The sequence below is a fragment of the Tamandua tetradactyla genome, chromosome 1, assembly GCF_023851605.1.
Source record: "Tamandua tetradactyla isolate mTamTet1 chromosome 1, mTamTet1.pri, whole genome shotgun sequence".
Lineage (NCBI taxonomy): Eukaryota > Metazoa > Chordata > Mammalia > Pilosa > Myrmecophagidae > Tamandua > Tamandua tetradactyla.
The window spans coordinates 230,693,836-230,713,340 of record NC_135327.1 but is presented as its reverse complement, the minus strand read 5'-3'; the positions used below and the strand labels follow the sequence as shown (position 1 = coordinate 230,713,340).

Sequence of the window (19,505 nt, the reverse complement as noted above, 5' to 3'; positions counted from 1 at the left end):
CAAAACCCAGCAGGGGGAAGGAGTGCTTAAGGGGCATTGCATCTTGCTTGGCCCATTTTAGCTACCTCTTATCAGTGAAATAAGAATTAAACCACCCTAAAAGGGCCAGGAGAGCCTCTTGTCACATTCCTAGGCAGGTCGATTTGCCTGTGACTTTGGGTCAGCCATGGCATGCCACTCACTAAGTTTCCTTCCACCCGATTTCAGAAGCATTATTTCAGATTCGCTCCCTCTAAAGCGAGCATACACACAGCTAAAGTTTGAGATTTCCCCCATAACATTTTTATTTTTGCGTGGGCAGGCACCGGGAATCGAACCCAGGTCTCCGGTATGGCAGGAGAGAACTGCCACCGAGCCACCGTGGCCCGCCCTCCCCATACCTTTTTAATGGAAATAGGCCATGAGCAGTTTATAGTTGTTGTTGTTACTGGGATTGAGAAGCAACGTGTCAGGGAGATGCATTTTTATCCTGGCACGTTGCTGTGGGCCCGCACTTGGCTCTTTTATTTCTTTGTTTTTCTCAATAATTATGTGATATGCACTTTTATTAGTGACTCTGTAGGAATGCAACCCGAAAATAAGATACTTCCCAGAGCACAAAGAGAATAATTTGGATGGATCACCCAGTCAGTGAAGACAGAGCAGACATGAAATGTCACCCTCCTCAGCGGTCATCACATGAAATGTCACCCTCCTCAGCGGTCATAATCCCAGCCTCCCTAAAGAAAGCAGATGTGGTATGAGGTGTGGACAAAGTAGGACGATGAGGCATGAGCATAGTTTCATTTTTTCACTAAGGAAAAGAAATTTAATATTTTCTGACTTAGCTTAACTTTTCATATCTAAAAAATACAAAGATTTTAGAAATTAAAATGAAGTATTTTATTTGGGGTAATTTTTTATGAACCACTCACAAACTTACAGTAATTAAGTTGTTGCTGTGAAATCTGTACCTTCTCCCCCTGCTGAGAATGTAGCTTGTCTGGGGCTCAGACCAGTGCAGCGCCCAGCAGGCTGGGGGAGGCCCCTCTCCAGGGACCTCCCAAAGGCAAAAAGCCCAAGAACACTCAAAATCCCTTCACTGCACGTTGTACAGGGCCGCAGTGCTGTTTCTTTTCACTTTCTCTTCTGATAAAAGAAAAGCTGTTCCTCCTACACATTCCTCTCCCTTTTATTAAGAACAGCTTGGAAAAGAAATTCCATCCCATCTCTCAGCCCTTGTTGCTATTTTGATTTATATTGTTTCAGAAATAAATTCTTTGTATTACCCTGACAGCCACATACATTTCATATCTCTGGCAAAGAATTTGACTTGGTTACCTATGTATCAAAAAAAAAATAAATCTGCTAATATCTCAATCATTTTCTTGTCCCAAATATAACAGAAAAATAGGCTTCTCTAAAGTTCTCCTTCTAAAAACTATCTTGAGAAACTTTCTCGCTCTTATACAGAATTTGAGAGAACAGTGTAATGAACTGCTATGGAACCATCAACCAATCTCAGCAGTTAACAGCACATGGCCATTCTTATTTCATCTCTATAAACACCCATTTCCTCACCAATAGGGTCATTTTAAGCAAATTTCAGATATCATTTAATTTCAACTGTAAAAATTTCAGGTGTATGTTTAAGGGATAATGACTTAAAAAATAACCATGGGATCAAGCTTAAACCTTGATAACTTCAAATATTCCCCCGTGTTCAGTCTACCCCAGTTGTGTAATAAGCAAAGTTTCCGTCATTTACTATATGTTTTTAATGAAGATCCACATAATGTGTATGTCTTCAACTTTGCTAGACTTGCCTCTTTTAGCCTCATTCCCACTTTTTCCCTTATCATTTATTTGTTGAGGAAACCAGGTCGATTTTCCTGTATTGTAGGTTTTTTTGTACTATATACCCTATAAACTGTAACTGTACCAGCTTCAAGTTGCTGGTTGCTTTCTTGGGGTCTTGTTTGCTTTGTGAGCCTGACTGCTTTCAACAGAGCTGGCTGCGGAAGCCATGAGGGGGGCAGTGGCCACTGCAGGTTCCCACACCACTGTGGGTGGAGGAGGTGACGATATCACTGGTGCTGGTAGGGACTGGACTGGGTCACAAAGACCGGACCTGGCAGGCATTTGGGCAGGAGGTGCTGAGGAGACTCAGGGAAGTTCAGGTTATTTTTCCAGGGGAATCTGTACCACCTTAACCATCAAATGTGATTTTCCTCTTTAGAACGCTGCACACTCCTTCTCCAATCCATTGTACGGTGCCAGCGCAGAAAGCATGGCGAGCATGCCGAGTCATCTCAAATAGCCGCATCGAGCTCCAACATAGACCAGTAGGTGCAGTCGGAAAAGCCCCACCTCTAAGCTGGAACATCACCTTATACAAGAGTGAGAGGAGAAGCGATTCAAAATGCTGGTGCAATTATTACATTTATAAACAGTTTTTCTTAATAACTCAATATGTTGAATAATTTCATGGAATCAGAATCAAAACTCCTATTTTCATGTTCTATCCTCACATTTTAATAAAATGTTCTACTTAAAACCAAGTGTCTCATCTTCCTTTGATTTCACCGAAGTCATTTTTTAGAATGATGACGTAAATTGTTCAGGTATTGAATACCAAGAGGTTTTAAAATGTTTATTTCTCAGACAGCTTAGAAATAAGGTGAATTGACTTAGCATATAAACTAATAGGAATGTACAGATAGTAATAATCCTAATCAATATAACCGAAAGTAAATTTCATTTCTGCATGTTGGGGGAAAATGTGACAAATTGTTATTCTAGATATGCTGGTTTGAAATTGTTGTGTACCCCAGGAAAGCCATGTTCTTTAATCCTCATTCAGTATTGTTGGGTGGAATCTTTCTTATTGTTTCCATGGAGATGTGACCCGCTCATTCAAGGTAGGGTTGCTTACTGGAGCCATTTTGGAAAAAAGCTTTAGAGCCTGTAGAGCCCGCACAGCCAGAGACCGCCAGAGAAGCCGTTTGACGAAGTCAGTAGAGAAAGCTAGCAGCCATCACCATCACATGGGCCTTCCCGGCTGACAGAGGTGTTCCGAATGGCATCAGCCTTTCTTGAGTGAAGGTAACCTCTTGTTGGTGCCTTAATTTGGACATTTTTATAGCCATAGAAATGTAAACTTGCAACTTAATAAATTTCCCTTTTAAAAACCATTCCATTTCTGGTATATTGCATTCTGGCAGCTCAACAAACTAAAACTAGGCTTACATTCAATAATTATCATTTTAACACTTACCTTTATAAAGATATAAACACAGTGCTAAAATATGTAAGTTAATTTGGGGCTGCAAGAAACTGACATCCCTACTCAAATGGCCGAAATGGTGTGGCAGTTGGTACCCCACTCTGGAAATGAGGAGACGGGGCCTCTCTTGGCCAGCTTAAGGCAGCTGGGTGCCTTCAGTGAGACACCCATTCTCTGCTCATCTCGCTTTCTAGGCCCTGCCCTGGGGTTGGGTCAGGGAACCGAGATGACAGCGACCCAAACTGCAGCATCGTCCAGTTCTCAATAAGACCAGAAGGCACGGAACGGGCTCTTCTTCCTGGGACCGTGTCTACCAGCAAAGGCACACCTCCCAGGGAGCAATCACCCCAAAGGTCTCTGATTTCTCATGGCCAGGGCAGACCCGGAGCCCGAGCTGGGCCATGAGAGGTGATGAAGCTGCTGTGATTGGAGGAGACCCTTCCCCATAACCTCGGAGGAGAGTGGGCTGACATGAGCAAATTGGAGGCAGGTTCTGACCTGCTCTGGACAGCAGTAACGGAGGGGCATCCTCCCCAGGTCACATGATCTGCCCACCAGGGAGGAGCTGTGTGCCCAGCGTCTGTCCCCAGGAGGTGGAGGGAGGATGTAGGAAATGTTAGGAGGGACTACCTCAGGAAGGTCAGGCACATTCCTCAGCTCTCAGCTTGGATGGTTGTATGCAGTGAGTTTTACTACCATTTTATTGTGGCTTTTTATCAAAGAATGGACTTGCCAAAAACTATTATTTCCATTAATCTTTTTTAGGAACATTGTCCCAAATACTATCTGAGTGAGCTTGGGGAGCCCCACTATGGTAAACTGAACCATGTACCCCAACCAAAGACATTTCTGTCTTAATCTGCAACCCTGAACGTGTGAACCCATCTGCAAAGAATCCTCATCAGTTGAGGTGTGGACCCATTTGGGAATAGGATTTTCAGACCTATTTAGGTAAGGGGCCCGCTGAATCAGGGTGTGCCTTGGTCACCATTAGCAGGGCCTTGTAGGTAGAAACCAGGAAATGGAGGAAACCAGAAGATGTAGAAGCCAGACATCAGAGAAAGCCACAGGTCAGCGAGCCGGGTCATGACAGGGAAGCTGCCATGAGAGCAGTGCCAGTGCTGGGAGAGGACCTGGCTTTGATGACACTTTGATGTGGGATTCCAGCTTCTAATACTATGAGATAATAAGAGCTTATTATTTAAGGCAGCCACTGTGTGTGTGGCCTCTGTTTCCCTTCCAGTTTCTCCCTTCCGGGATTGGAATGTCTGTCCTGTGTTTGTCCCACCATTATATTTTGGAAGAAGGTCACTTATTTTCTGGGCTTCACCGACTCATAGAAGAGAAATTCTGCCCCAGGGTGGGCAGCGACCATAACTGAATCTGATGAGCCATCTCCCTGGGAGTTGTTGCTGAAGCGACTTCGAGTGTTTAGGTATTGGGATTGGGTGAATGTGTTACATGCGGGAAGAACATGTCTTTGTGGGGTCCAGAGGAAGGATGGGGGTAGATTGAATCGTGGACCCCAGCAGGTTCCTGATCTTAATCTTTTGTTTTCCTTTAAAGGTGAACCTTTGTAGGACCCCTTTTGTAACTTGGACCCCTTGAAGATGTATTATCAGTTAGGGTGCGGACTTATTTGGAAATAGGGTCTTCTGAGATCCCATTTGGGTGTGGCTGACTGGATGAGGGTGGGCCTGAACTGGCAATAATGAGGCCTTATAAGTAGAAACCAGAAACTGGAAGGAGGCAGACATCAGAGAAAGTCACAGGAAGGACAGATGGAGCCAAATCGCCAGGTGAGGGTGAGTTGCCCTGACCGGAACACAAGGAACTCTACAAGAAACCATGGCCTTGCCCACGCCTTGGTTAGGGACGGCTGATCTCAAAAATCGTGAGCCAATGAGCACCTGTTGTTGAAGCAGCACATCGTACGGTGTTGTCATAGCAACCTGGCAAGCTAAGGCGCCCACCAACCCCATTACAGTCGGGCTCTGTGTGAGCATCTTTTTCTAACTGCTAATTCCACATCGACAGCAAAATGTCTGATCCTAGCAAAGTTCAAACAAGAAAGGATCGATAGGCTATCGCAGGGTTTTATTGTCGTTGTTGAAGCTGTTTTGATTTTGTTTCTGGTCTTGGCATTGCAGGGCATATGCATGTGGGAAGTTGTACTCGTTTTAGCTTAAAATCGCCACCCAAATATATTCAGGATTTTAACTCAAACTTATAGAATTTTTACAGTAGCATTGAGTTAAAATTTGGAAATGGTCTCAGATCTGTGAGCTACTACATAAAAATTGTAGGAAAATGCAGTTTCTTACAATAAATATAAGAATAATTACTCAGGGTGGGCCACGGTGGCTCAGCAGGTAACAATGCTCGCCTGCCATGCCAGAGAACCCGGGTTCGATTCCCGGTGCCTGCCCATGTAAAAAAAAAAAAGTTATTAAAAAAAAAAAGAATAATTACTCGAATTAGGCTGGATGATTTCTTTCATAAGAATCTTGGGGGAATTCATGATAATCCATTGCTGCAGATTTAGCGTAATGACAGAAGATTAACAGAAGAAAATGTAGGATACAATGGAGGGTATTTAAATTTATCTTCAGATGAAGATTAAGTTATACGCACCCTACAATGTTCTCAGCAGCATTTGGAAAGCCTTACATGTCCTTATGACGATCCTGTGAAACTAAAAGAATGGGACTCACTTTCTTATCTAACAACAGGTAAGAGCCTGTGCTCAGTTTCCTTAATTGACCATGAGATTCAGAAATGGACAATATATTTTTCTCTTTACATCTTCCTTCCCTGGATAATTGTTTGGTATAAGTCCAAAATTGTACCATTGTGATAAAATTTTAAAAAGTAAGTGAGGAAGAAGGGAAAACAAATCGTATGCAGAGTCCAGAATTATAAACCTATCTTCAGATTGTGAAAGTTTCTCTGATTTCACACTTGGGAGATATATCATTGGAAGTTAAAAAAAAAGAGAGAGAAGAATTCTGGAGGATGACAGGACACTGGGTCACCACAAGTGGTGCTGACCGGTTCCTCTAAACTGTGAATATGTAAATATTTAAGGCAAAACCTGTGGTTCCTTGTACTCATGTTGTTAGCCTTCTAGCTCCCCAAATGAATTTTAAAAGGATACAGCAACAAATACTAATAAATAATGATTATCTGCCAAGCACTGTTTGCAACTTCTTAAGTTTAAATTAATTAAAAGTATGTAAAATAAATAATTCAGCTCCTTGGTGGCACTAGCCACATTTCAAGAACTCAGTAGCCACATGGGTCTGAGTGGATACTGTCCTAGAGGAGACAGAGAGTATTTCCGTCATTACAGAGAGCTCCGCTGACAGCCCTGCTTTTCTACAAGACAGAAACATTGTGCCATAAACAATACCATAAAAGCTCTAAAATCTAACAGGCACTAAAAATATTTCCCGGTATGTTTTTTTAACTAGAAGCAGCCAGCTTTAGAATAATAATAATAAATAACCTATAAGACACACTTAAGTGTATGTGACGTAGAAAAGGTATGCAGCAAAGCACATTTTAATAGTGATTTTTGCCATATAAATAAGTCATACATCAATCCAATGTACCTATATCATCTTCTCCTGTTCCTTCTTTACCCTTGGATGGCATTTTGCAATATGAAAGAATCGGCTTTTTCCCTTTTCATTTTATGACCATCAATCACTTTCCCTGTTTTAATACCAAGTACAGAAGCCCCATGCGCGCCCCCAAAGGGCTTCGCACTTCAAGGCAGGGTCTCCCAGCACTCCAGCTGCTTACCAGGAGAAGTTTTTCAACAGGTAGCTGTAAATGTCATTCTTATGAATACAAACCAGGGAAAATTCATGACGACACTGAAAGGACTATGGCTTTTGTTTTGTTCTGTTTTGTTTTCACCAAGAGTCCTTCTGTAAAAAACAGGATCTTAAGTATATGTCTCATATCAGACTATTGGTGGCTTTGTGAGTCTGAATATTGCAATGCTCCTCCATCAGCTAACTTGAGAAATACTCTGCATGTAATCAGTAACCTGCTAGGAAACCAATGCAAAGGTTAATATCCAAAACAAATCACCATCGGACTCAAGCTTTCTGTTCTTTAAATAATTACATACAAGTGGAAAGGCAACCCTTTCTGTAAGCACCCACCTGGTGAAATTTCAATGAAACAAGGTGCATGGTATATCGAGTGTTAAGAACTGCGTAACTAAAAATCAGAAGATAACATGAAAAAATAAGTAAATGTTTATAATACTTATGGACCTACTTGTAAATTCTCGCTGATATATGCCATTAAACATTCTGAGACAGTAAAGTATTCTAAAGAACATGGAAGCAACAATAAATAGATTTATATTTATAATTTGCTTAATCTCTGTATTTATTTAGGCCAGGTTCTGACCGTTATAAAGAGAGAATTTCCTAACGTTTGTCCAGAGTTGTGTGCTAAGCAATTAGCTCAGGAAATCTGCATAATCATCTGTAGTCAATGTAAAATAGTTTTGAGGCATTGAAAGATATGCCAACATAAGAGATGAGGAATACCAAATATGGTTTCTCTATCCACTTTTATTTAAATAACAGTTAATAAGTAAGCCATTTAACCTATTCCCATATGTATATGATTAAAGAGAAAAATTAGTTATTACAGAATAGACTTGCAAATAATTTATTCAACAAATATTTTTAAATGATATTTAGAGTGAAAATGTGAGTGAATCCAGGAGAAGAGAGTCTGAGTCATATAAAGTTACAAAATGTGGTCAATACTCATCTGGAAATTGTATCTTCCCTTAGATATTGGTTGTGTTAGTTCTTCTCTGTATTTGTTAGTACTCCTGTATCTTTAAGCATGCAAGTATAAGAAAAGAAGTTAATAAAACAGAAAACATTAAAAATAAAAAGAATCAACAAAAATTGAATGCTAGCTGTGTGGTTTGAAAGTATTATGTATCCCAGAAAACCCATGTTTTAATTCGGATTCACTCTTCTGGGCGCAGCCATTTATTTTAATCCTGATTCAATACTGTAGCATGGAGACTGATTAGATTGTCTCCACAGAGGTGCAGCGCACACAACTGTGGGTGTGGCCTTTTGATTAGATGGAGATGTGACTCCACCCATTAAAGGTGGGTTCTGATTAGTTTACTGGAGCTGTTTAAAAGGGGAGGAGAGCCACGAGAAAGCCAGCGATCCTTGGAAAGGGTGGGACTGCCACTTTCAGAAGCTCTGAAGATAAATGACTCTCAGACTTTGAAATCTAATGGACTTTGCCCTGTGGGTTTTCGAAACTGTATGGGTCGGGTGACCCCTGTGTTCCTTCCTCCCTATGGAAATGGGTATATGTATCCTATGAATGTTTCTCTTTTATATGTTGGCAGTAAATAACACGTTCTGAGTTTTTCAGGTCCAGAGCCAGAGGAGATTTTGCCTTGGGACAGACCATGCCTGTAATTGACTTGATGAGATTTTTTTATACTGTTTCTAACTTTGTATTTAAATGTATTGTTACTGAAATGTTTAAGGCTTTCTGATATTGTTATGGTAGGAATGTATTTTCCATTTGAAAAGAGCATGTCTTTTTGGGGTCCAAAGGGTGGAATGTGCTGGTCTGAATCTGTGTTGGACCCCAGAAAAGCCATGTCTTTTAATCTTCATTCAATATTGTTGAGTGGGAGCATTTTGATTGTTCCCGTGGATATGTGACCCACCCAATTGTGGGTGGTAACTTTTGATTAGATGATTTCCGTGGAGGTGTGTCTCCACCCATTGAAGGTGGAGTTGCTTATTGGAATCCTTTAAAACAGGAAACATTTTGGAGAGAGTCCCTTTTGATAGAGCTACGAGAAAGCCAGCAGGCGCCGCCATATTCGCCATGTGCCCTTCCAGCTGAGAGAGAAGCGTTGAACGTAATCGGCCTTCTTGAACCAAGGTATCTTTCCCGGGATGCCTTAAATTGGACATTTCTGTAGACTTGTTTTAACTGGCACATTTTCTCAGCCTTAGAACTGTAAACTAGCAATTTATTAAATTCCCCTTGTGAAAAGCCATTCTGTTTCTGGTATACTGCATTCTGGCAGCTAGCAAACTAGAACAATATTAAATTCCCTTTTTAAAAATCACTCCATTTCCAGTATATTGCATTCCGCAGCTTAGAAACTAATACACTGGTTCTTGCAAAACAGTAATCAGCCCCTGATGAAACAACTCAAGGTAAAAAGAATGCAAAAATAGCCAGTGAATGTCAGAAATAGAAGTGCAGTAATCACCTCAGGCTTTACAAACAGGAACAGCACAATGAAAATACTATTTTAAAAACTTTACAACAAAAAATAGCCAAATTTAGAGGAAAAATACCATTTGCTAAGAAGAAACAGAAGACTTAAATAACCATCATGGACCCTGGGCTAGTCCGAAAGGATTATGATCCTGGAAAAGCCATGCTTTAATCCTGACCCATCTGCTGGAGGCAGCTGTTCCTTTTAACCCCTATTCAGCACTGTAGATTGGAAACTTGATTAGACTATCTCCACGTAGATATGACTCACCCAATTGTGGGTATTCACCTTTGATTAGAGGGAGAGGTGACTCCTCCCATTCCAGGTGGGTCTTGATTAGTTTACTGGAATCCTTCAAAAGAGAAAGCATTTTGGAAAAAGCTTGAGAGCCACGAAAACCAAGAGTGCCCATGCAACCAGAGTCCTCTGGAGATGAAGAGGGAAAATGCCCCCAGGGGAGTTTCATGAAAAAGAAGCTTGGAGAGAAAACTAGCAGATGTCACCATTTTCGCCATGTGTCTTTCCAGTTGAGAGAGAAACCTTAATGTCATCAGCCTCCTTGATCCAAGGTATCTTTCCCTGGATGCCTCAGATTAGACATTTCTATAGCCTGGCTTTAATTTGGACATTTTCACAGCTTTAGAACTGTAAACTTGTAACTTATTAAATTCCCCCTTTTAAAAGCTGTTACATTTCTGGTATATCACATGCTGGCAGCTTGCGAACTAGACGAGACCCATATACACTGACCTTCCTTCCAACAAAAGACTCACTAGTACCCTGTATAATACATTTAAAGAAACAAATAATGCCAAACTTTACAAACACTACTAGAGAACAAGTAAAGAGGAAACACACCTCAACACATTTTCTGAGGGCAACATAATTGGACACAAAACCTAAGAAAGACATTATGAAAAGGGAAAACCTTAAGCCAAGTTTACTTGAACACAGATGTGAAGTACTGAATATATCGGCAATATGAAATATTGTTGTGTTCCTGTTTATCCCATGAATTCAAGCTCAGTTCAGCTTTAAAAATCAATGTAGCTCCACACCTCAACAAAAATGATAAAATAATTGCCTATGATCATCTCAATAGATGCAAAAAGAGTGTTTATTAAAATTTAACATCTGTTTAGAATAAAAATATCTTAGAATGCTAGGAAGAGAAAGAAATTTATTAACACACTAAAATATCTATAATGGTGATATGTTGAAAACTTTCTTTCTGATATTGAAAATGAGGCAGGAATACTCACTGTAGCCATCTCCTTCAAATAGTTCAATTTTGTACAGGAGGCACTAGCCATAAAACAAAGCTTTTAAAAGGAAAAAATAATAAGCCATTATTCATGGAGGATGTGATTACATACATAGATAACTTAAAAGAATCTCCAGGTTAATTAATATAATTAATAACTGAGTTTAACATGTTTGTTAGATACGAGGTTATCAGTTAATGTTCCATTGATTTTCTATATCTCACAAACAAATGAAATAAAAGAACCTGTTTAAAATAGATTAAAAGTAATAGTCCTTATCAAATGCTTACCAGCTTTTACAGGACCTGAGAAGCTGATTCTAAAATTTATGTAGAAGTGAAATGGGCAAAATTTGCCAAGAAACTCCTGAAGAATGTGGTATGAGGACTTAGTTATTGGGTATCACATATAAAGTTAGAGTAACTAGTGTATTGGGGAATTGCCCTAAAATGGACAAACTGATGGATGAAATAGAATACAGATCCCAGAAACAGACACAACCACTTACAGGTACATGATTCACAACAAATGTGGCATGGCCAGCAGTGCAGGTAGGAAGGCATTTTCAATGGCAGGCTAAAAATTTCTATATCCATATGGAAAATAAATGAAACCTGACTCCCACCGTTTATTTTCTTTTTTCTTTTCTTTTTTTAACATAGGCAGGCACCGGGAATCCAACCCAGGTCCTATGGCATGGCAGGCGAGTATTGTTGCCTGCTGAGGCACCGTGGCCCACCTTCACCATTTATTTTCAAGGAAAATCAATTCCAGGTGGATTTCATTATAGATTTAAATGTGAAAGGTGCAACAATAAAGCTTGTAGACTGGATTGAATTACTATATTTCAGAAGTTGGTTATAACCCCCAACAAGGGAAAGAAGCATAAAATCAGCCTCCCGTAAAAGAAAAGATTGACAAATTGGACCACATTAAGTTCAACAATTTCTGTAGAACAAAAGATACCATTATGAGATGGAAAAGAGTAAATCTAAGATTGAGAGAAATTATTTGTAACACATAACCAATAAAGAACTCGCGTAAAGAATGCATGTTTTATATGGGGGCAGGATGATGGTGTGGCATGGAATTCAGTTCATTCTCCAGAGCAGCCAGTGTATAGCCAGGAGTTGTGTCGAACTGCTGGGGAACATCCATGACTGGACACAGCATGCATGCCTCTGGAACAGGCGGAATGCCAAAATCTCACACAGTGCATGAGTCTCACAAGCTATAGAGGCTGGCACCCCTCCCCCACAGGCAAACCTTGGGAATCACCAAGCTGCAATTGCAGAAGTAATGAACACATTGAGACTGCTGAAAAAAGGACCTGAGCACAGATGAACCTGGAGTAAGAACTAAAAGAATTGAGAGCTTTCATCCAGGCAGAAAGAAGGTAAGGCTGATGGAAAAAAACAAAACAAACAAAAAATTTAAAAAAGAGGTTTTTTTGAGTTGGACAGCATAAAATACTGGAAAAGGGCTGGGCCCCAAGAAAGGGGGTCACACAGATTCTGAGGACACATACAGCCATATACAACTCCAGCTCTTGATTGGCAATCTTAGGAAGCTGGGGTCCAGCTCTGAACAGGCTCTCTCTCTCTCTCTCTCTCTCTCTCTCTCTCTCTCTCTCTCTCTCCTTAACAGATCATTGAATAGAACTGTGAAGACTCTCAGGCTTCAGCACTGCCCCAGGCAAGGCTGGAATTAAGTGGAATTAAGGAATCTCTGAAAGACAAAGTAACTAGTCAGATGAATGGGGCTAATCCCCTAGCAGGTATATCTTCCCCCAAAAGAGTGGGGTGGGGTGCAGCTCAAGTGGTGGTGGCCCCCCTTCAGGGAATTCAAGCACAAGAAGCTAGAAAACAGAAGCAAACTAAGCCAACTTTCTATCTCAGCCTCTGTCTCTACCACACCACTACCAGGGAGAAACTGCTGAAATTAAATGCACCACATAAATTTATGTGGGTAGGAAGCTATGGGCAGACAAATACCACCACAAGCTGGGCAGGATAAGAAAAGCACAGAGTGTAGAGACTTCATAGTAAAGTCTGACAACTTGCTGGGTCTCACCCTCAGGGGAACTTGATACTGGTTTCACCCTCCTCCTGAGATGTGGACCTTTCCAGTCTGGGAAAATTTGTCTTGAGTCAATCACATCTGAGGAGACCCTCCTCATAAATAGATTCCATATAGGCAGGGAAAGAACCAGAAAAAGAAGAGCTAAGAATTATGACCAGTTAAACAGAACCTATGCTACTGGTCTAGAATAAGTTTAACTGAATGTCAAAGAACAGATGGAGAACAAAGCCATCCAGCAAAAACACACTAAAGTTAAAGAGTGAAAACAACCTCCAGAATAAACTGATTAAGGATATCAAATGCCAGTAAAAAATAATTAGTCATACTAGGAAAATTGAAGATATGGCCCAGTCAAGGAAGCAAACAAACATTTCAAATGAGATGTAGGAGTTGAACCAAGTATCTAAGATGTTCAAACAGACATGCAAAGTAACATCAAAAATGAAATCAATGAGTTGAGGGAAGATAGGGCAAAAGAGATGAAGGATTTGAAGAAGATATTGGGTGAACATAAAGAACTCAAAAGTTTAGAAAACAAAAGGCAGAGCTTATGGGAATGAAAGGACAATAGAAGAGAGGAAAAAATAGTGGAGACCTACAACAGCAGATTTGAAGAGGCAGAAGAAAAGCTAAATGAACTACAGGACTTGACATCTGAAATCCGACACACAGAAAAATGGAAAACTATGAGCAGGGTCTCAGGGAATTGAATGACAACATGAAGTGCATGAATATATATGTTATGGGTGCCCCAGGAGGAGAAAAGAAGGGAAAGGGGGCAGAAAGACTAGTGGAGGAAATAATCACTGAAAATTTCCCATCTCTTATGAAAGACATAAAGTTACAGATCCAAGAAGCACAGCATACCCCAAACAGAATAGATACACATAGACCTACTCCAAGACACTCAGTAATCAGATTGTCAAATGGCAAAGAGAGAGAGAATTCTGAAAGCAGCAAGAGAAAATCTATCAATCACTTACAAGGGAAGTTCAATAAGACTACTTGTGGATTTCTCAGCAGAAACTGTGGGGTCAAGAAGGCAGTGGCATATCTTTGAGATTCTAAAAGAGAAAAACTGCCACCCAAGAATTATATACTCAGCAAAACAGTCCTGAAAAGGAGAAGCTAAGCCTACTGTTGATTTTGCTGAAGAGTTACCCCCAGAGAACCTCTTTTGTTGCTCAGTTGTATCCTCTCTCCCTAAGCCAACTCAGCCCTTCCCCCTACATAAGACATGATTCCCAGGGGTGTAAATCTCCCTGGCAATGTGAAACAGGACTCCTGGAATGAGCTGGGACTTGGCATCATGGTACTGTGAAAGCATTCTTGACCAAAACGGAGGAAGAGAGAAATGAGACAAAATAAAGTTTCAGTTAAAATAGAGTTGAAAGGTTATCGCAGAAGTTATTCTTATGCATTATATAGATATCCCAATATCCCTTTTCAGTTTCTGGTATATTGGATTGGCTAGAGGAAAGTATCTGAAGCTGTTGAGCTGTGTTCCAGTAGCCTTGATTCTTGACGGTGATTGTATAATGTTATAGCTCTTACAATGTGACTATGTGATTGTGAAAACCTTGTGTCTGATGCTCTTTTTTTCCAGGGTATGGACAGATGAGTGAAAAAATATGGGCAAAAATAATTAAATAATGGGGGATAAGGGGTAAAAAATGGGTAGACTGAAATACTAGTGGTTAATAAGTGGGAAGGATAAGGGTTATGGGAGGTATGGATTAATTATTTTTTTTCTGGAGTGATGCAACTGTTCTAAAAATTATAATAGTGATGAATATACAATTATTTGATGATAAAAAGAAATTGAATGAGGTGATGAACAATGCAATGATACCATGAGCCTTCAACACTTCAGATTTTATGCTTGGTGAATGTATCTCAATCAAATTGCACTAAAAGAAGAATATATGCTTTAAGCTCTACAGGTCAATATAAAAAAGGGCAACAGAAAACCGGATGAGATGCTTGAACATGAAACTCACAAAGGAAATGAGACAGTAAGCATACAGGTAATTTATCAATTTATAATTCATCAGGAAAATCCAAATTAAACATGCAACTACATGCCACTAGATACTAGTTTAATATATATTACTACACGTAGAGTGAAATCATTAAAATTTTAGAAGTCTGACAATTCCAAATCGTGCCCATATACCAAGGTTGTTGCATGTACAGAAGGTTGACAAGGTCAAATGTTTCAATTTGCTAAAGCTGTGGAATGCAATATACCAGAAATGGGTTGGATTTTCCAATGGAGATTTATTAATTTACAAATTTGCAGTTCAAAGTCCATAAAAATATGCAAATTAAGGCATTCACAGGATGATACTTGGACTCTGAAGACAGGCTGCTGGCATCCGAAACTTCTCTGTCACATGAGGAGGCATGTGGCCGACATCTGTGGGTCCTTCATTCCCTGCTCTCTTGCTTTCAGCTCCTAGTTCCAGTGGCCTCCTCTTTGACCTTCTGAGGTTCCTCTCTTAGCATGTCCAGGGCTTTTCTCTATGAGTTCTCTCTGGGTGTTTCTCTCTGAGCTTTCTGGGATTTTTCTGTCCTTTATCCTCATAAAGGATTCCAATAAAAGACTAAGACCCAACTTGAATTGGGTGGTTCCCATCTCAATTGAAATAACCTAATCAAAAGGTCCCAGCCACAGAAGGTCTGCACTCACAAGGAATGGATTAAAAGAACATGGCCTTTTCTGGGGTACATAATAGCTCCAAACCAACACACCAAGGAAATGGAATAACGACACTTAGCACACCACTGGTGGCAGAGTAAATTTTCCATTATCTGCTAGTGTTGACACATGCATACCACAGAACCCAGCAATTTCTCTTCCTTAGAAATTGCAGGTCTAAGTGCATCCAAGAAACATACGTGCATCAGATAAAATGTACAACCAAAAAAATGCCTGCATGTGGCATCACGCGACTCATACAGGAATGATCTTGGCAGCATAAGTTCTCAAAGAGAAAAATCTAAATATCTGTAAATTATATTTTAAATTAATAATATCATATAGGAATAAAATGGAATGATATACAATAATTATAATGAATGAACTATAGCTACATGTGACAACATAGATGAAGAAATCCTGCCTACTGATTTAAGCAGAGGAAAGTGAAAACAAATCCATACACAAATCAGCAGTTGGTGACACAGTCATGAACAAAACGGAGGTCCAACATATGCATAATTGGCAACCCCAGGGCTGAGAAAACTGCAAATGTAACAAAAATATAATAGAAAAAATTAAATATTCCTGTCATAAAGAAAGACTAGAAGAAGTATATTTTAAAAGTTTTCACTGTCTTCTAAGAACAAATGACAGAAGATAGAAAACACCCTGTGACGTTTCCAGATTTGAAGGATGAACAGTTTTCTGATCCTCGAGGCAAGCTAGTTAGGCAGAAGGAAAAATAAAAAGCAGGACTTGAACATCTCCAAAGCAATTTTTAGATGGAATAAAATAGCAAAACAATGTTGAGAGTTTCAAGGAGAGGTAATGACACTATATCAACCAAGTTATAACTTTTATATGAGAAGAAATTCAAATTGAAGATAATGATAATTCTCACTGCACAATGGAATCTCTGCTATACCGTTTAAAATAAAAGTTTTATAATTCAAGCGTGATATTTTAGTGGTAGAGATTTACAGAAAAAATGTCAGACCATAAAACAAAATTGAGACCTATCACTGAGCACAGATATAAAAATGTGATAACTACTAAAATCTAAGTAGCTCATATACATATTATTTAGAATATAGGAAAATGTATAAGAAAGGAAGCTGGAAGAAATATGAAATTAAATAAGATGGTAGTAGGTGCAAAATTTACCAATATGAAAATAAATAGATAGCATATATATTCTAATAAAATTAATGGATGCCTATTGGTTTAAAAAAATGCATACAAAACGTCCACATAAAGTAAAATAAGGTTGAAAGTAAAATGGTGAACTAAGTTACATGAAAAAAAATACAAGAAAAATCAAATCCTGATTTTATTTTATTTTTAAAATATTTTTATTAATATTAATAAAAATTTTCAGGTATTAATATCTGAAAAAGCTGATGCCAAGGAAAATATCATAAATATTACAGCTTTTATTATGCTTATAGAGAATGTGATCAGTGATAACATAACACCATGCATGCTATATGCCAAATCATATAACATTAAAATATTGTAAGTAAAGATTCCTCTGAATATAAGAAGAAACCACTAGAGGGAGAATTAAACACAATAGTCAAGGTCCTTGACATATAAAACAGATATACAACTTTTATAGGGTATAAATAAAAAAACGAATGTAGAAATGTATCAAAATCTACACCTTATCCATAACATATCTTTTCAAGCATCATGAGATATTTGAAAAAATTTATCAGTTATCCAAAGAAAATATTAATATATTACCAAAAATTGAAGAAATACAAATTATGTTCTCTTTCCAAAAAGCAAAGGAAACTAAACCAAACCTTAACTTATCTTGTGGAAAATTAAAATCTGTCTCAGTGATACACGTGAAGTGGAAGAAAAAGGAAAGATAATTTTTCAATTGTGTAATATATGTGGGGGAATCTCTGTAGATGTTACTAAAGCTGTATACACATAACTATTTGTTCCTTTAATCATTCTCCACCAATAGAATGAAGATAATTTAATTATGTATTCTACTCAAGTTGGAAAAGAATAAAAATCCAAACCTATGGGTTACATAAAATAGAGGCCAAAAAAGCAAAAGGTGAATTTTTTTTTTTTTAATACATGGGCAGGCACCGGGAATCGAACCGGGATCCTCTGGCATGACAGGCAAGCGTTCTTGCCTGCTGAGCCACCGTGGCCCCAAAAGGTGAATTTTAACAAATGAGAGACAATGTACATATATTAAAACTGATGAAGACTCTTATGGAACACAATGACAATAAAAGAGATGACACTATCCAATCTAAGAAAGAAAATAAATATGAATTTTCAAGAAAAGGAATAAGATAAGAAAAACTTTCACAAATCTGGGCAGATTTTGAAGCTATACAAATTAACTTGAACTATTGAATACTAATAAATGTGAAAATCTGGATAAAACAGTGATTTTCTAGGGAAATGCAATTGCAAACATTGACTCAAGAAACAACAAAAGGGTGGAGTAATAACCCCAGTAAGAATTGGGGTTGACAAAGGTTCTTTTCAGCTCTAGATCCTATGGTTTTACATTTAACAACTTGTATATAAATTAGCAGTCAACTATATACCCCCTATTTATTATTTTTTGTTAACGTTTCATTTGAGTAGGCCCTATTTCCCTGACTTTATTTGAATTTTCTTAGACAATGTTATGACAAATCTGAATTTCTTTTACTGTATCTAGTAAATAATCAATAGATGTTTAATTCATTAATAAAATATCAAAAAAAAAAAAGAATTGGGGTTGAAAAGTCAAAGAGAGCAGATGGCGCCAAATGAAATAATTTCAGATCTTCCAGGAGTAGATAATTTCCATGCTACAGCAAAATTTGCTTATAAAAACTGATTAAGATTCATGAATTAAATATTGCCAGCTTCTAGGTGGGCCACTTAGAGTCTCTCTGTGGGAATAATAAAGACAGGTGGAGACGGGAGGCATCAGGCTGAAGGAAGTAGGAACCGCTGCCCACAATGGACGTGTCCAGAGATGGTGACCTCGTTCCCGCTACTTCAACACAAAAAGCAAATCTGTTTCTAATTCTCCCAGGCTCTGGTCGTTCCACTTTTTCCTTTCATTCCATGAGCTCCCGGTGCCCTTCCAGGAAATCCCTTTTGCTTGTTTAATTTGGTAAAGCTCAGCTTCTGTGGTCAACAACCAAAGAAAATGAATCGAATCATGAATTGGGGCTTTTAGCAGACTACTGCACATTTTCTGGCCAGTGTCAATTCAGGGATGATAGGTATAGGAAAAACATCAAGAATTGGCTGAGAATGTAGCAGAATAAGAACGTAATGTCCCGGAGTTGATGACTGCAGAACTAGGGTAGTTAGAAAAGTTGGCCCTCAGGTTTTTAATAATTCCTTCATCCTTACTGCACAGACATCTCATTCCACATATTGTCCATTACTAGGTCTAAATGTCAATCAATCAAAAGTTAACTTTGTCAGAAGAAAAGTCATTAAAATAAAAAGTCATCTTAATGGATTTTCAGAGAGCAATGATGACATACAAATTGAATATAAGGGGCAGAATGGATAAAACAACTTTCTTTTAAATAATCTTAAGAATAAAAATTAATCATGGAAGATTAACACTGAGTTAGTAAAGTTATTAAAACTGCATTTGAAATAAAATTTGAGAATCACAATAAATTTGTATTCACCAAAAACATTCTTAGATTTGATCTAATAAAACCCAACAAACCCAATTCTGCTTAACTTTGAATTTCTAATAAACATTCTTTGATGAGTAACTTCCTGATATGTTGCTTCCTGTAAAAAATTTTAAGTGCCTCACTTTTGTTTCAGATGCAAATGTGTAAAGTAATGAGCTGTGTTATACTCGGAAACACATAATATAAAGGCCTCCAT

The 19,505-nt window shown here is 38.6% G+C and overlaps 1 protein-coding gene across 5 annotated transcripts in view; it reads left to right on the top strand.

Moving 5' to 3' along the window:
- MALRD1 (MAM and LDL receptor class A domain containing 1) overlaps positions 1-2,531 on the top strand; it is a 752,096-nt gene extending 749,565 nt beyond the window's left edge. For 3 of the 5 annotated variants that reach the window (XM_077154409.1, XM_077154433.1, XM_077154399.1), the window contains one exon: positions 2,219-2,531. In XM_077154409.1, the coding sequence (XP_077010524.1) occupies positions 2,219-2,462 (244 nt within the window). In that variant the 3' untranslated portion in view covers positions 2,463-2,531. The remainder of the gene's footprint in view (positions 1-2,218) is intronic. The other 2 variants (XM_077154423.1, XM_077154415.1) reach the window with 1 other exon arrangement.
- Positions 2,532-19,505: the final 16,974 nt, after the last annotated feature.